We start from the raw sequence: 15334 nt of genomic DNA, 5'->3' as shown, positions 1-15334 counted from the left end.
AATAAAGTTAGCCTAATTCTTATTCTCATTCCATAAACATTAAAATGATTTTGTTTTTATTTGTGGTGACACAAGATTTTCTATGAAGAACTCAAAGGAACACTGTATTCCTAATATATGGATACAAAACTACTTTAAAATTAGCACTGTTTATTTTGTTTTGTTTCTGAGATAATGTATGAAATGCCATTTTGGGTTTAAGAAAATAGTTCAAATCTATAATATGTACTTGTTCCAAATGTCTCCCTAATGGACTAGGTAGGGATAGTAGATAGTTTTAAAACTCTTAAGGTCTACATGAGATGATACATAAGACATTATAGTATAAAGCATTCATGTTGTTGCTTACAAATTAAGTATAATTCAGTTAATAACATTTAAAAATTACAACATCAGTGTGGATGCAGGAGGACTAGTTCACAGTCTCCATTATACAGGGTCTGCCTAAGAAACAGCAAAAATAAACAAATAAAACCAAGCAAACTAAAAGCAAACAGTTGTTTCCCTGGAATTTGAGAGGGAAGACAACTCTTGTAGCTTATGCAGAGGTTGTGGCCTCTGCTTTCCTGTTTGTGTTTTACCAAAGCAAATGCCACGTTAATTTCAACTTCTCAGTTCATAACTTTACTAACCAAAATCAAAACATTTGCTCCTCTTTCCCTTCTGCATCAGACCTGTACCATGTCAAAACAGTGACTCTTACTGCTTGATTCTAAGAGCTTCAGTAGTTCTGTTACCACCGCAGCAGCATTGCTAATACTCCTGTTATTGTTGGCTACATTTGGGGAATACTTGGTAAGCGATATTGAGTGAGCTCTTCCAGATGCTGTGTAAATGCTGTGTGTTCATTTGTATATATACATGAATAAACTCATCTAATAAGTTTAAAAGACTAGTGATGAAATGGCCAGTGGGTAAAGTGTTTCTCAGAGACCTAAACCTGACAATCTGAGTGTGATCCCCAGAACCAACAGGAACGCAGAAGGAGAACTGAGCATGGTGACAAACGCCTTGAATCCCAGCACTCAATAGGCAGAGGCAGGCAGATCTCTGAGTCTGAGGCCATCGTATCTATAGAGTGAGTACCAACTGGCCAAGGCTACATAGGCTACCCTGTCTCAAACAAGCAAGAGGAAGAAGAAAACAGTCTTCCTGTTGTCTTCTAACCTCCACATATGCACTGTGATTTGTGCACCCATAAGCACACAATAATGATGACAAATTTTAAAAGCATTAAATAATAATGGCTAAAGTAACAACCCACAGTCTTGTTTTCCCTTGCCGTCTTCATTTGTGCAGTTAATAATTCTCTGGTTTACTCATTTGACGAGGTAACTAACCATTTTCTTTGGACACAGAGTACTGCAGATTGTTCATAGCTAAGCAGTTTCTTTTTATCTCTCTCTCTCTTTCCTTTTAGGGGGAAATACTTCCCAACCCATCAGATTATAAGTCCTCACTCATAGCACTGACTGCGCATAATTGGCTGCTTCGTATATCAGCAACTACAGGGGAAATCCTGGAGAAAATATACCTTGCTTCCTATTGCAAGTTCAGGTATCAACTATGAAGTTCTTATTTAAAGTTTTTTGAGACCTGTGGCCCAGGGAATCTTAAGCCCCTTTTCAGTCCTGCCTTCTGTCACATTTTTTTCCAGTATATTTTATGATCCCAGTTTATGAACTACTCTTTTTTGTTCCTTTACTTTGCTCTGTTTAAAGATCCGAGGCTAGCACCTGACATTATTTATCATTGTATCCCTAACAAGTAGCTATCCTATACATAATAGTTAGAGGTAGATGGCTAATGAGTTCTCTATTCTAGTATAATCCAAGAAATGCAATTTTAACTACAAGTTTATCATTAGATGTAAATTTTAGAATGGTTATGAGTATGCAATTTGTAAAAGTAGTATTTTTAATACTTTTTATATTAAAATTGGAAATAGTGAATGCGTTTAATCCCAGCACTTGGGAAGCAGAGCCAGGTGGATCTCTCTGAGTTTGAGGCCAGCCTGAACAAGTTTCAGGACAGCCAGGGTTACTCAGAGAAACTCTGTCTTGAAAAACTAAAAGAAAGAAATAAAAATAAATTAGGAATGGTTCTTTGTGTGCAGGAGGTTGTTTTATTTGTGTGTTTGTTTGCTTGCATTTTGAGACTGGCTCTCAAACTGACCTCCTGCCTCTTCTTCCCAACTGCTGGCATTGCAGGCATCCACCATCATATACAGTTAATTCTATACTGGTGTTGAAGCCAGGTTTGTGCTTGCAGGACAAGCACTCTCCCAACTGAGCTTCATCCCCAGCCCTGGTCATTTCACTTTCTAATGTTGGAATGCTCTTAGGTTAAAAATGTTTTTTATGGATATCTTCATTTTATTTATTTATTTATTTATTTATTTATTTATTGTGAGTCATCTTCCTTCATGTTTGCCCAGTACCCATGGAAGTCAGAAGGGGCATCAGATCCTTTGGAACTGGAGTTATGGATGGTTGTGAGTCACTATGTGAGTGCTGGAAACTGAACCTGGATCCTCTACAAGAGCAACAAGTGCTCTTAGCCACCAAGCCATCTCAACATCCTCCTCAGAAACTGTTTGTAACTGGAATGGCAGCAGATGCTCTTAATCCCCCAACACTTAGAAGGCTGAGCCAGGAAGATCAGACTTTCACCATTATCCACATATCAAGTGACATATCAAGTTCAGGACCAGCCTGGGTTACAATAGGTTTTGTCACAAAAAAATAAAAATTAATTAATTAATTAATTAAAGACTCTAGAAGAATTAAAATTTGCCAGTTGGTGGTAGTACATGCCTTTACTCTAAGGTAGCGGCAGGCAGATCTCTGAGTTCAAGGCCAGCCTGGTCTACAGAGTGAGTTCCAGGACACCCAGGACAATGAGAGAGAGAGAGAAAGAGAGAGAGAGAGAGAGAGAGAGAGAGAGAGAGAGAGAGAAATTATGTTTTAAGTAGAGATGTATGTATGTAAGCATCTAGAGGAAATTACTAAAGCTATTTGTTTTAAAATAGGTTACCCTGCCTTTATAATTTAAGTTATATTTAAAAAAAAAAAAAAAGCCACACATGGTAGTTTATGCCTGTGCCTGTCATCTCAGCAGGAGAGACTCTCAGAAGTAGGATAGCGGCGTCAAGATCAGCCAGCCTAAGTTACCTAAAGCGTCCTAGGCCAAATTGTATCTCAAAAAAGCAAAAATGTAAAACAAATGTAGATAGGTGAGTAAATGAAGAATAATGCTTTGATTTTAAATATAGAGGGATTGGCTCAAAACTCTAAATTCCTCTTTGTTCTTTCCAAAGGTACTTGAGCTGGGACACTCCTCAAGAGGTCATTGCAGTCAAGTCAGCTCAGAACAAAGGCTCAGCAGTGGCCCGACAGGTCAGCACACTTGTTAAAGCTCATGGCCTTTGGCGACTGATGAGTGCTGTTTAAACTTGAAGATATTTTTCTTCCAAAGCAAAATGTTCAAATGGGTGCCTCTCTGTTTTATTTTTGTTTATGTAATGTGGGGCTCTGGGGATTGAACCCAGGGCCTAGTGCATGCTCGTCTACTGCTCTATGCTGAACTATACCCCTCATCTGTTCTCTCAAAGAATCACCCAGGGTTGTCAGACATGGTGGTGCAGGGCCTTAATCTCAGCGTAGGCAGGAGGCCAGCCAGGGCTACATGGTGAGACCCTGTCCCCCACCCCAAAAAAGCATCACCCACAATTTATAAAGCCTAGACCTAAACTTATTTCTGTTGTAAATTATAAGGAAAGACTTATTGAGCATTTTTATAAAATACAGATTTTATTTTCCTCAGAGGTTTTCTTAAGACAGGGTTTGTAAAAACAACTGTATTAAGAAGCAGTTATTTTCTGTTTGCCTTTGGCAAGATCTGTCTTCAAGTTACTTCTTGTATTTAATGTAAAACATAGCCTTTTAAAAATTTTCCTGTAACATTGACTATCAGGTAAGTTACTTAGAATTCTAGGGTGGCTCTTTGGGGTGTTTTTTTGGTTTGGGTTTTTTTTTTTGTTTTTGTTTGTTTTTTTGATATTTTGTTTTTAGAGAGTCTGGCTGTGCCGCCTAGTCTGTCTTTAAACTGGGATCCTCCTGCCTCAGCCTGCCAAGTGCTGGGATTGCCAGGGTGTGCTACTGTACCTGACTTAGAAACTTTTCACAAATTAAAAAGTCCCTCTGCTGCTTTTACCTTATTTAAATAGCCATATCAGATATTCCATTATCAACTCCTCCCACTTCTGCTTTCCATTCCTCTCTTACCTGCCTCCTTGGCTTTCTGTATCCCACTGAACCAAATAAGCTACTGATTCACTTTTTAAACTTCATCTAAAATTTTAAATAACACTAATTTATTTCTATGTGTGGTGCGTGGAGCACATGGCACAGCAAACATATAGAAGAGGACAGCTTGCAGGAGTCAAACACCTCACCACTAAGCCATTTCACCAGACCTAAACTTACTTTTAATGATGGTTATTTATAAATGCTTCCCATACTTTGCCCAGTCATGTTAACAGCATAACTACATAACTTTCATTGGGGTCTCCTTGGCCCTTTCCTTATATTATCAAGGTGGCCGGCCTGAGAAAGGGTTGCTGTCTATTGTTGCTGTTTTTCACACTCACTGTGTAGCTCTCTGCTTTGGTAAAGGAAAGTTCATAAAAGTTAAATATTCTAATGAAGTAACACAACATTTCATGAGAATTCTAGAAGTACGTGATCTAATGTGTCTCTTTAGGAATTTAAATACCGGAAGAACGAGGACTTCTGTCTAACTCTGGAGGTTTTTATTTATCACCTGATATTGTAATTAAAAGCCTTGTCAGCATTTCTGCATTTGAGACCAGATCCCAGAATATATAAATATTTAGGTTTTAGGTACACGGAGCTTAGCTTAGTAAAAGTGTGTTTTTTTAAAAGGGAAGGTCTCTAGGACTTTAAACATCACACTCTGTATTTGTTTGTGCTTTCGCTTTTATTTCCTGTGGTTTTGATTGATAATCTTCATGTTCAAACCTAATTTCTGCTCAAGCAGACTTTTGCTGTGATGGGGCCAGCAGCTGTGCCACTCCTAAATTGAAGATACTCCCTAGAATTCTGCACTAGAGAAGTCAATAGATTATTTTGCATTTCATAATGAAAATAATTTTTAGGAGCTTGTTTTTTCAAGATAAAGGAGCTCAAAAAAAAAAAAAAAAAGATAAAGGAGCTCTCTTCTCCAAGTTGATAAATCACTCAACCTTTTATTGGCATAGTGTCTGTCTTCAGAACAGTCATAGAATACAAGTACTTTCAGTGATATGACCATGGTAACACCATGCTTTTGGTTAGGCTCATTGTTAGAACTCCAGTTTACAAACAAATACATAGCATTTTGATGGTAAGAAATGCTTCTGTTATGTTTCCCTTTGTAGAATTTTATGTTTATGCACTTTTGGTGTGTGAGGAGCTGGAAGATTGGTAGGCTTGTTAAGTATGTTTGCTTTATTGGTGAAGTAACTTTTCGATCTAAGTAGGTGAATATCCTCAATTCATGAAAACTTTTGTATAATATAAGGACAGATGGATATTCTGAACTTGTGAAGACAGTTGTTTTGTGAAGTACTTTGTAGAGCTACCTATAATTTTATTCTTTTCTTCTAGGTGGGCACCCAGCAGCCTGTTTTGTTGTACCTTGCAGTATTCCGGGTTCTCCCCTTTTCACTTGTAGGGATTCTAGAGATCAACAAAAAAGTAAGAAAACTAAATTTCTTCCTTTTTTTATTTTTGTTGCAGGATCTCACTATGTAGACCAGGCTAGCTTTAAGCTCAGAGATCTACCAGCTTCTTTCTCCAAAGTGCTGGAATTATAAGTTGTGCATCAGCACACTACAATTACTTAAGTGCGATATTTTATTGACAATTAAGTGTAATATCTTCATTTATTTATTAGATATTTTGATTGGGAATGTTCTGTCTATAAAATGTTTACTGATCTGTCTTTTTTCAAATCAAAATGTAAACATTTGACTTGGGAAGAAGCCTAAGCTTCCTGCATGTTTTTATGCCTCTCAGATGGTTAGTGTTATTAGTGTTGGAAATCTGTGGTCATTAGTAAACTGCTATTTTATAAAATCATGAAATACTTAAGGAATTTTTTTTCAAAGGGAATATGTCAAAGCTTGTTAAAATGATCATTAGGTTTCAACAGAATGTCTCATTTTAATTAAAAGGTACAGGTCTAAAACTTGCTTTATAGCATATAAACAAGACTTGTAATGGAATATATAAATTTTCTAACTCATGCAGTTTGGGCTTTTATTGTGTTCCCATTTGTCTTGATTTGTGGACTACATAGAGAAAAGAAGAGCCAAATTTCAATTGAGTGAAAGAGTCAATAGTCTACTTTGTTTTTAGAAATTCTCACTTTGTATAAAGGTTATCTTCAGGGTTCCTGTACTAGTGTTTAAACACTGAAAATATTGTAGGAGACAAGATCTTGAGAATCTACTAGTATTCATTAGCAAACAAGATAAATCTATTTCAACATTTCCTGTTATATAAGCTTATACTAAATTGCATAAATTGAAGAATAATAGTAGTTATCACTTATAGTTTATTTTGTGTTGCTAGTCACTTTAAAGTACTTTAAGACATTGTGACAGTGTATTGTATTAGAAGTTGAGCAGCTATTTACTAATTTAAAAATGTTTGAATTACCCAAGTACTTCTTTTCAAAGTGTGGAACCAGGAGTAGGGAATTAAGAAGCTAAGAGCTACACAACTCAAAGCAAACCATAATTATCTTTCTAAGAAAATGACAAAAAGCCCAACTTGTAACTCCATTGTTTTCTTTATGCTGTGGATTAAGTAATTATATGTGTATTACATTCTACAGCAGGAACAAATACAAAAGGACTGTCAAAGTCAAAGTTGTTCCTGTTTATTTTTAATGTATCCAACATAATCACTGAGGGATTTGGTTTTGATTATTAAAACTCAGGATTACAGTGCATCTTTCACTTATTATATGTATTAAAAGTGTACAGGGGTGAAGCTCTTGAGCAGTCATATGCTTAAGCTACGTTTACCATGCTACATCTTCACTGAGTAGTAATCTTCCTTGAATAGAAGTCAAAACAGATTTTTATTTCCTCTATACAGCTTCCAGTACTATAAATATTTGCCTGCTTTGCTTTTTGTTGAATATTAAAATAGGCACAGAATTGTGTCCTTTTTCAGAGCTGTAGAGAAAATCATCACAAGAGTCAAGAATAGAAATTTTAGGGAACAATAAGCCAAAACCTTATTCTCAATAAATGTCTATAGGGGTTTGGTCTCTATGGTTTTGCTTTTTAAGCAGTTGAGAAATCCAACCTCAGTAGAAATTCAAGATCATAATAGTGACAAAAATCTGGAGTTGGGAACTAGGGAAATGACTTGGTAGGTAAGAGTACTTGCTATATAATCATGAGAATGTGAGTTTAGATCCTCAGTACCCACATAAAGTCCAAGTGTGGCCATGTCTACCTGCAACCCTAGCACTGCCCAGGAAGGGTTTCCCAGGTCTTGCCAGGCAGCTAGCCTAGCTGCAAAAGTGGAAAGCTGTGGGCTCAGTGAGAGAGACCCTGTCTCAAGGAATAAAGTGGAGAGTGGTGGAACAGGACACCCAGTGTCATCCTCTTGTACTGCATACAGGAGCATGGATTTATGTACCTACTCACATACATGCACTGTACCCATGGCACACGAACACACATGGATCTGCAGCTGGCCATTTCTCTTGCAATTACTTTCCAAGGCCCAGTCTTTTTTGCCTTTAAGCAGCTATGAATATTTGTCTTTATGAAGGATATTTTAATGTAAATGAGTCTGTATTGGATATAACTAATAAATACTCATTTAAAATTACATGGCCTCACTATATACCACTGTTCCATGAAAAGTAGAATTTTTAATTACTTTGTATTGACAAAACTGTACAGTAAATGGATGCTGACATATCATTCTGAGCCCTGCATGCAGTGCTTCCATTGATGCTCCAGCCTGAGGATCTAGTGGCTTGCTGCTTGCCTCTAATAACACTCCAACTTCAAGCTGCTAAATTTTAATTGAGTTTTAATGTGGGGCAGAAACCTGAATGACCTGAATATACAGCAGGAAACAAACGCCTTGACTACTCGGAGGATTGGCCTTTTGACATCTGCCTTTCCCCTTAGGTTTTTGCGAATGTCACAGATGCTACCTTGTCACATGGAATATTGATTGTGATGTACAGCTCAGGACTGGTCAGACTGTATAGCTTCCAAGCCATCATCGAACAGGTAGAGAAAATCACACTCAGTATGAGGCTTGCACCGAAGTTTGTTGTTAATGTTTTCAACAAGTCAGGTACTGGCACAGTTATAATTTATAAAAGTTATTGTAGAAATATGAAAAGACACAGTAACCTTTGCAAGAAGGGTGGGGATGATGAACAGAAAGGCACTTGAATAAAGGCATTTTCTCTATCATGTACATGTAAATATTATTTTTCATAAATAGGCTCTAAAGCCACAATTTTTGTTTTGTTTTGTTTTTAGTTCATGCAGCAGAAACTTGACTTAGGGTGTGCATGCAGTCAGGGCGGGACTACTGGGACTGTAGGAGAGGCTCCTTTTGGCATTCCTTGTAATGTTAAAATCACAGGTATGGCTGCTATACAGGATCTTTCAACTTAAGAAAGTAAGTGCTTATATGAATAGTTCTGCATTGAAAGCACCCACACTCTTCTTTCTGCACACTGGCTCATTTTACTTCCATACAAGATGTATATCCCTTACTGTTGAATAAATGTCAGCACAATTCTGTCCATTTTTCACTAGGATGAAGGCCAGAGGATACTGAGCTTTCTGGCAAGTTATTTTACCTTCTTATGCCTTGATTTCCTTGTCTAGAAAATGATGAGTTGCGGGAATTCATATCATCTTAACTTCCTTATAACCTAAGGTTTTTTTGTTTTTTTAATTTTAAGTCTAGGCATTTCTAAGAATAGTGTTTTTCAAGGAAATATTAATGCTGTGCTAACTAAAGATAGACAGATCCTAGACCTATGAAGAATAAAAAGGAAAATTATACATGATTCAATGAGGACAGTAAAAACAGTTCTGCATTTAACTCACTCACTGAGCCAGGTATGGTGGCCCATCCCTCCATGCCAGCACCTGGAAAGTGGAGGCGGAGCATCAGGAGCTCAAGGTCATCCTTGGCTATATAGTGAGTTTGAGACCAGCCTGAGCTACATCAGACTCCTTCTCAAAAACAACTAACAAGCAAACAAAAACCACCCCGATTTATTAAATTCAGCAATGTAGTAAAAAGCCAGCAATTGATTGCCAGTCTGAGCTGCATGAGATTCTGTCTCAAAAAAAAAAAAAAAAAGTAAAATAATAATGTTCAAAAGCATAGCCTATGAAATTGTTTCCTGTTATAGAACAATATAATTTAATGTTTGGGGGGTGGTTATCTGCCAAAGGAAATTAACAAATTAGATAGGGTGTTTGAGTGTCTGTCGCACACTGTGGAGATAGCAGCTCTGTCCAGATCTCTTCTCAGGCATCCAAGATTCAAGGACAGCTTGATGATTGCAGTCCAGTTAAAAGAGGCAATTAGGCTGGGCGTTGGTGGTACACGCCTTTAATCCCAGCACTCGGGAGGCAGAGGCAGGCGGATCTCTTGAGTTCCAGGACAGCTTGGTCTCCAGAGCGAGTGCCAGGACAGGCTCCAAAGCTGCACAGAGAAACCCTGTCTTGAAAAACCAAAAAAAAAAGAGGTAATTAGATAAGTGGCATTATCCTAGTATTTTGGTCTCTACTCGTAATTCACTAAGAGTCACTCATTATGATGCTGAGAACATTTTCATCTATTTTTAACCAATAAACACTATGTTTTTTTAGGTTAACCTCCAGAAGGTTTTCTGATATAGCAGAATAAAACAGGCATTTTTTCCTATCATCATTTGCCATTGTATCATCAACAAATAGGTCAAAAAACAGAAATGAAAGATGCAAGAAAGGAAAAGACAGTTCTGTTTAGTGGCAAATGGTAGTCATATAAACTATGAAAAGTGTTCAGTATGACCAGTTATGCTATCCATGAAGTCTAAAATAAATGTTTTTTGTTTCTGTAGTCCTATGTCTTTTTATAAATGTTCCTATTGCTGGAAATGAATAATTTTGGTGTCACACAAAGAAACACATGAACAAAATGAAAGTAACCAGGCAAGGCAATTTCTTTTTGTGAAAGGAGTGTGCTATGAGCAAAACTGGGCTAGCAAACACGCAGCACCAAGACGGCCTATGGCTTTTATCCCCAACATGAAGGGAGTCCTAGCTATTCCTCAGTGACTGAAGTTCAGTCTTATGGACTATTCCCAACTGGATGATTTGTAAAGTGGCAAGAAAAGGGAAACAAAGGAGCCAGGGAGAGGAGGAGACCTGAGGATAAGCAGGCAGGCACACAGCCATTCCGTGTTTGTAAGAAAAGACTGGATATCTCCAGTCATTACTCAAAGACCTGTAAACTTAACGACCCCCCACATTCTTCCAGTTCTTGTCTAATGTTGTCTTGGTTTTCTCTGCTCCCACCCCATTCTTCTCTCTACTCCACACACTTACTGGATTATTTTGAGACCAATCAAATGATGATGTTATTATATTAACTGTCTTTTAGCATTTGTGTCTATAATAAATGCTTTTAAAAATGATTCATTTTTAAATGAATTAGTCAGTTTAATGAAAAGTTAGCAATACCTCCTAACCTCAGAAATAACCTCTGCATTCAGTACAAACATGTTGAGAAAGCTCTGCTGTATGTAAGTCACTGTATGTATGTCTGGAGCCAACAGAAGCCAGAGGAGGGTGCTGGATCCCCTGGAACTTTATTGTAGATAGAGTTCTGGGAACCGAACCTGAGTTTATTATCACAGGACATTTGAATCTCTTTCATGAGTTACTGATACATGCCTTTTGGCTGTTATTATATTGGAATATTAATATTTTTCTTTGATTTGAAAAGACCTTTGTTTATTAAAGGTATTTTCCTTTTCTTAAAAGTTTTGAAGTATTTTAATATATTTGCTATAACTATATCTATACCTGTTCTTTCTCCCCGGAATTGTTTGTGTGCTACTTTTAATTTTTTTTTCCTGTGTATAGCTCTCAGAAGTAAGAAGAGCCTTGACAAAGCACACATTTCCATTTTAACATGTAACTCCTACATGAGTGATCTTTCTGAAAGTAACCCCTTGAAGATGAGTGACTTTATAAACCAGATATTCTCAAGGTAGAAGCACAAATCAGGAGGCTATAGATGAGCAGTGTAATCTATAACCACAAAAGAAATTATGACCTCATTGCAATACCTTTTCCTTACAGTGTTTAGAGTGGATCTATTATGTTGTAATTAAAACCATGATCAAAGAGGAAGAGAAAAAAAGCACCAACAAGATTTCCTTTGATGTCCATCCCCAAGAGACTAATTGGATATGTCTGTAAAAATTAGCGTGTTTGATGGTAATACTGGTAGTGATGTCTACTCTTTAATAAAGCCTTAATTGTGGCAGACCCTATTCTAGACTGGCTACATTCATTCAAACTAATGTTCCTTCTATACAAGAAATGTAACACAGGACAGCTTTTGTATAGTTGCTGGTATATATCTGTCAGGCTATGAGATGGAAGGCCTCCTTGTCTTTGAAAGATTAGACCTAATTACATTCCTCACTTGTTCAGGGAGTTGACATTGTGGCTAACCCAGAGTCTTATACATAGATCCTTGGGGATGGCTGCAGTTTTATTATGTATTTGTCTCCTTCACCCCCATGATAAGCACCTTCAGCCTCACCCCCCCTTTTTTGTCTTCATGTAGGCCTCATGTTCCCACCAAAATACATGCCTAGAAATTTAACTAATAGCTTCACTTTGTTTTGTGCTATCTTTCTATTCTCTTAACAACCTTCTTTTGTGACTGCATTTTATTCCTTTGAACATAGTAATTTTTCATAAATGGCACTTCATAAAGTATATATACCAAGAAAAGATGAACTTAGTTAATGAATGGTGCAAGTCCACCTAAAATGAGAAGCTAATAAATTTCTCTTGCTCATCTTACAGACTCACCATGTCCACTCTTTGAAGTCTCATCCCTGGAGAATGCATTTCAGATTGGAGGCCATCCTTGGCACTACATCATCACACCTAATAAGAAGAAACAGAAAGGAGTCTTCCATATTTGTGCCCTAAAAGATAATTCCTTGGTAATTTATGAGTACTCAACTTTTTAGTAGTAAATTTGTATTAGAAATTTTTATTCCCTACTTCTGTTGTAGCTCTGTATGGCCAGGTATTACTTTCTCATTTAGACAGGGTCTCCATGTAGAGGTGTCTGGCCTGGAACTTACAGGGATCCTTCTGCCTCCGATACCCCAGTGTTGGGGTTAAAGGTGTACACCACCACATGCTGCACTTGTGAACAATTTAAAATGTAGAGAACATAGGAAATACTGTTTTTTTCACCCAGATTTTTAAAACACGAATTTTTGAAAGATTCTTGTTCTCCCTCTCTCCCTGTTTCCCTCTCCCTTTCTCCTTCTCCCTCCCTGTCCTAGACACTCAGGTAACCCAAGCTGATCTCAAGCTCACTACATAGGCAAGACTGGCCTTGAACATCTGATACTCACATCTTTGCCTCCCAATTGCTGTGACAGTAGTTATGTGTCACCATACATAGTGAAGGGTTTTGTTCTAACAGTTTTACAGCAGGGTTCTCATGGAAAGCATCTCTCAGATGCTGCCGTGGGAACTGTTGCTAGAATATACTCAGGCTGCCTCTGAAATTGCTGTGGAATGTGTTGTTGATTTTGAAGAGAGCAGAACCAGATGGAGTTCTGGAGCTCACAGTGTTGGCGCTGAAATGGTGGGTTTTCAAGGGTTTCCTCAAGTTGCTTCTGGCACCACAGAAAGAAACAGCTCATGGCAAAACAGTAAAAGTTTAACCAATTAAATTCATCTTAATTTTCATTCAAAGTATAATTTCTTTTCTTGATTTTCCATTTGATCATTTGAGGTCTAGCATGGCCAGACATGGCTGGGGATACATTTTCTTCCTTCAGATTGTTTATATTTCCCAAAGGTTCTTTCCATGTTTGTGTGTCCTGGGCCTGCCCAGAGAGCACCTTTACCCACTGACCCATGCTGCAACTCTCATCTTTCTTTGTACTGCGGACTTATGTCATTTATTCCTAGAATCTCCTGTTATATCAGATAAATTCACTTTTTATGAGGTAGACTCAGTGTATTCCACACCCAAGTCTTGCAGGATCCTTGCACAGTTAGTCACTATTGGCTCCAGTGGCTTTTAGAGTCACAGGTCACCACCTTTCACCATGTTGGAGGTCAGCATAGTCTTAGGTCCTATTATCCTCTCTTACTGTTGTCATAGTGTCTTGTAGTTTACTTTTGTAAGAACATTTTTCTCTCCATTTTCTCACTTCTTGGTCACATATAACAGCCTCTGTTGTCCCCCCTCCCCCAGTGAAACCCCCTTTTGTAACATTTTACAAAGAATTTTCTTGCCATTATAAGTCCTGGTGTGACTGTTCACCTCACAACCAGCACTTTCTTCAACCACCAGTACCTATGACCCTCTGTTCCACCTAATTTTGCATCCAGTCATACCTTGGACAATGCATATCCTATACATTTAGCATATATTCTTATGTAAGAATTTATCCTATGCGTTCTTTCATAAGTAAATAAGTGGTCTTTAAGCATACCCATCACATACTCTCTACTATAACAATTACAACATTTGGTCAGGCCTGTATATTAGCACATGTACAAATAATTACCAAGGCAGAAGTTAGTGGATGCACACTGCTATTAGTTCCCGGTACTGCTGTGTAGAAAGATAAAACATGAGTATACATGGATCATGTGTCATAGAGTGCCCACCCACCCCCCTTTCTTGAGACAGGATCTTACTATGTGCCCCTGGCTGTCCTGGAATTCACTTTGTAGACCAGGCTTGAACTCGTAGAACTCTACCTGCTTTCGCCTCCCAAGTAGTAGGATTAAAGGTGTGTAGCACCTACTTTGCTTTTTTTATTTTAATGTCTTAAGTATACCTGCATGTTTTAGAATCAGGCTATTCTTGTCTTAAATGTTCATCAGTATTAGACTCTTTTCTCAGATATGAGAGTTTAATATTTGACTTATTTAAGGAGATTATATGACCTGAGTCAGAGACTCTTGGTTTGGTTACGTGTCTATGTGAATGTACAGACTCTTCTGATTGACAGGCAGCTGTGGGTAGGGTTGGGAGGAGGAAGCTGGAGGGAACTGCATGTATATAGTAATGGAAACTTTGTGGACTTTGGAGTCAGATCTGCTGTTTAAGAGGTTCAGAACATTGGGCAAATATTTATTCTCTTTGTGTGTCAGTCTCTTAGCCGTCAATGGGATTTCAGGCCTCTGCCCTGGCTCAGCTATCTTCTTTCTCATCAGCCCTAGAAAATGAAGACCTGTTTAGGTGTGGGGTTGATATTTGCTTTGAGTGTTATTAAAATTCAATGCAACAGTGATGAAGCATCACCACAGCCGCCAATACACAGCACATGCAGGAGAGGTGGCAGCTTGAGTTACTGTTATTTACGACATGGCACAGGGTAAATCTGTGATGTTTCTGACTTGAAATGTTGTGAATTTGTGAATCCTCATTTGGCCCTCATACACGACCCACTTCACCTACTGTATATTTTCTTTCCTATATCTGAGTTACCAAAAAGGTTGATTTGAAATTTTATTTACCCTTCTAATCCCTGTCTTATTTCTTTTCCAACTTCAGGCAAAAAATGGGATCCAAGAAATGGAGTGTTGTTCACTAGAATCTGACTGGATCTATTTCCACCCTGATGCTTCTGGAAGAATTATACATGTTGGCCCAAATCAAGTCAAGTGAGTAATTTTGTTAGTACTTTAAAATTAAAAGCAATTTTTATAGCATTTATTGACATTTTTATTTTGCTTGTAGCCATTGTAATTTTATGAAAAATTTGCTTGTGCAGAGTATTTCCTGAGAGACTGTTGTCTACACAATCTGGTTTTATTCTTTAGCTTTATCATTACTGTCTGTAAGTATTACATACTGGCTGCATGTATCTGTAGCCCAGTCTGGCCTTGAGTCATGGTCTTTCTGCCTCTGTGCCCTGACTCCTGGGATTATAGGAATGTGCCACATACCTAAACGGGTCTTCATTTTCTAGGACTGATAAGAAAGCAGATAGCTGAGTC

At 37.8% G+C, this 15334-nt stretch overlaps 1 protein-coding gene across 2 annotated transcripts in view; it reads left to right on the top strand.

Annotated features, from left to right (window-relative positions):
- The window catches only part of Dcaf17 (DDB1 and CUL4 associated factor 17), a 30107-nt gene that overhangs the window by 6599 nt on the left and 8174 nt on the right, over positions 1 to 15334 (top strand). Inside the window, exons 4-10 of one of the 2 annotated variants that reach the window (XM_027420206.2) lie at positions 1421 to 1557; positions 3320 to 3398; positions 5670 to 5759; positions 8225 to 8329; positions 8588 to 8693; positions 12158 to 12300; positions 14889 to 14998. In XM_027420206.2, coding sequence (XP_027276007.1) covers positions 1421 to 1557; positions 3320 to 3398; positions 5670 to 5759; positions 8225 to 8329; positions 8588 to 8693; positions 12158 to 12300; positions 14889 to 14998 — 770 coding nt within the window. The remainder of the gene's footprint in view (positions 1 to 1420; positions 1558 to 3319; positions 3399 to 5669; positions 5760 to 8224; positions 8330 to 8587; positions 8694 to 12157; positions 12301 to 14888; positions 14999 to 15334) is intronic. The other variant, XR_004770503.1, reaches the window with a different exon arrangement.

The sequence above is a fragment of the Cricetulus griseus genome, chromosome 6 (assembly GCF_003668045.3).
Source record: "Cricetulus griseus strain 17A/GY chromosome 6, alternate assembly CriGri-PICRH-1.0, whole genome shotgun sequence".
In the NCBI taxonomy this organism is placed as follows: domain Eukaryota; kingdom Metazoa; phylum Chordata; class Mammalia; order Rodentia; family Cricetidae; genus Cricetulus; species Cricetulus griseus.
Note: the sequence above shows the minus strand (reverse complement) of the source record. Positions and strands in the feature narration are given on the sequence as shown.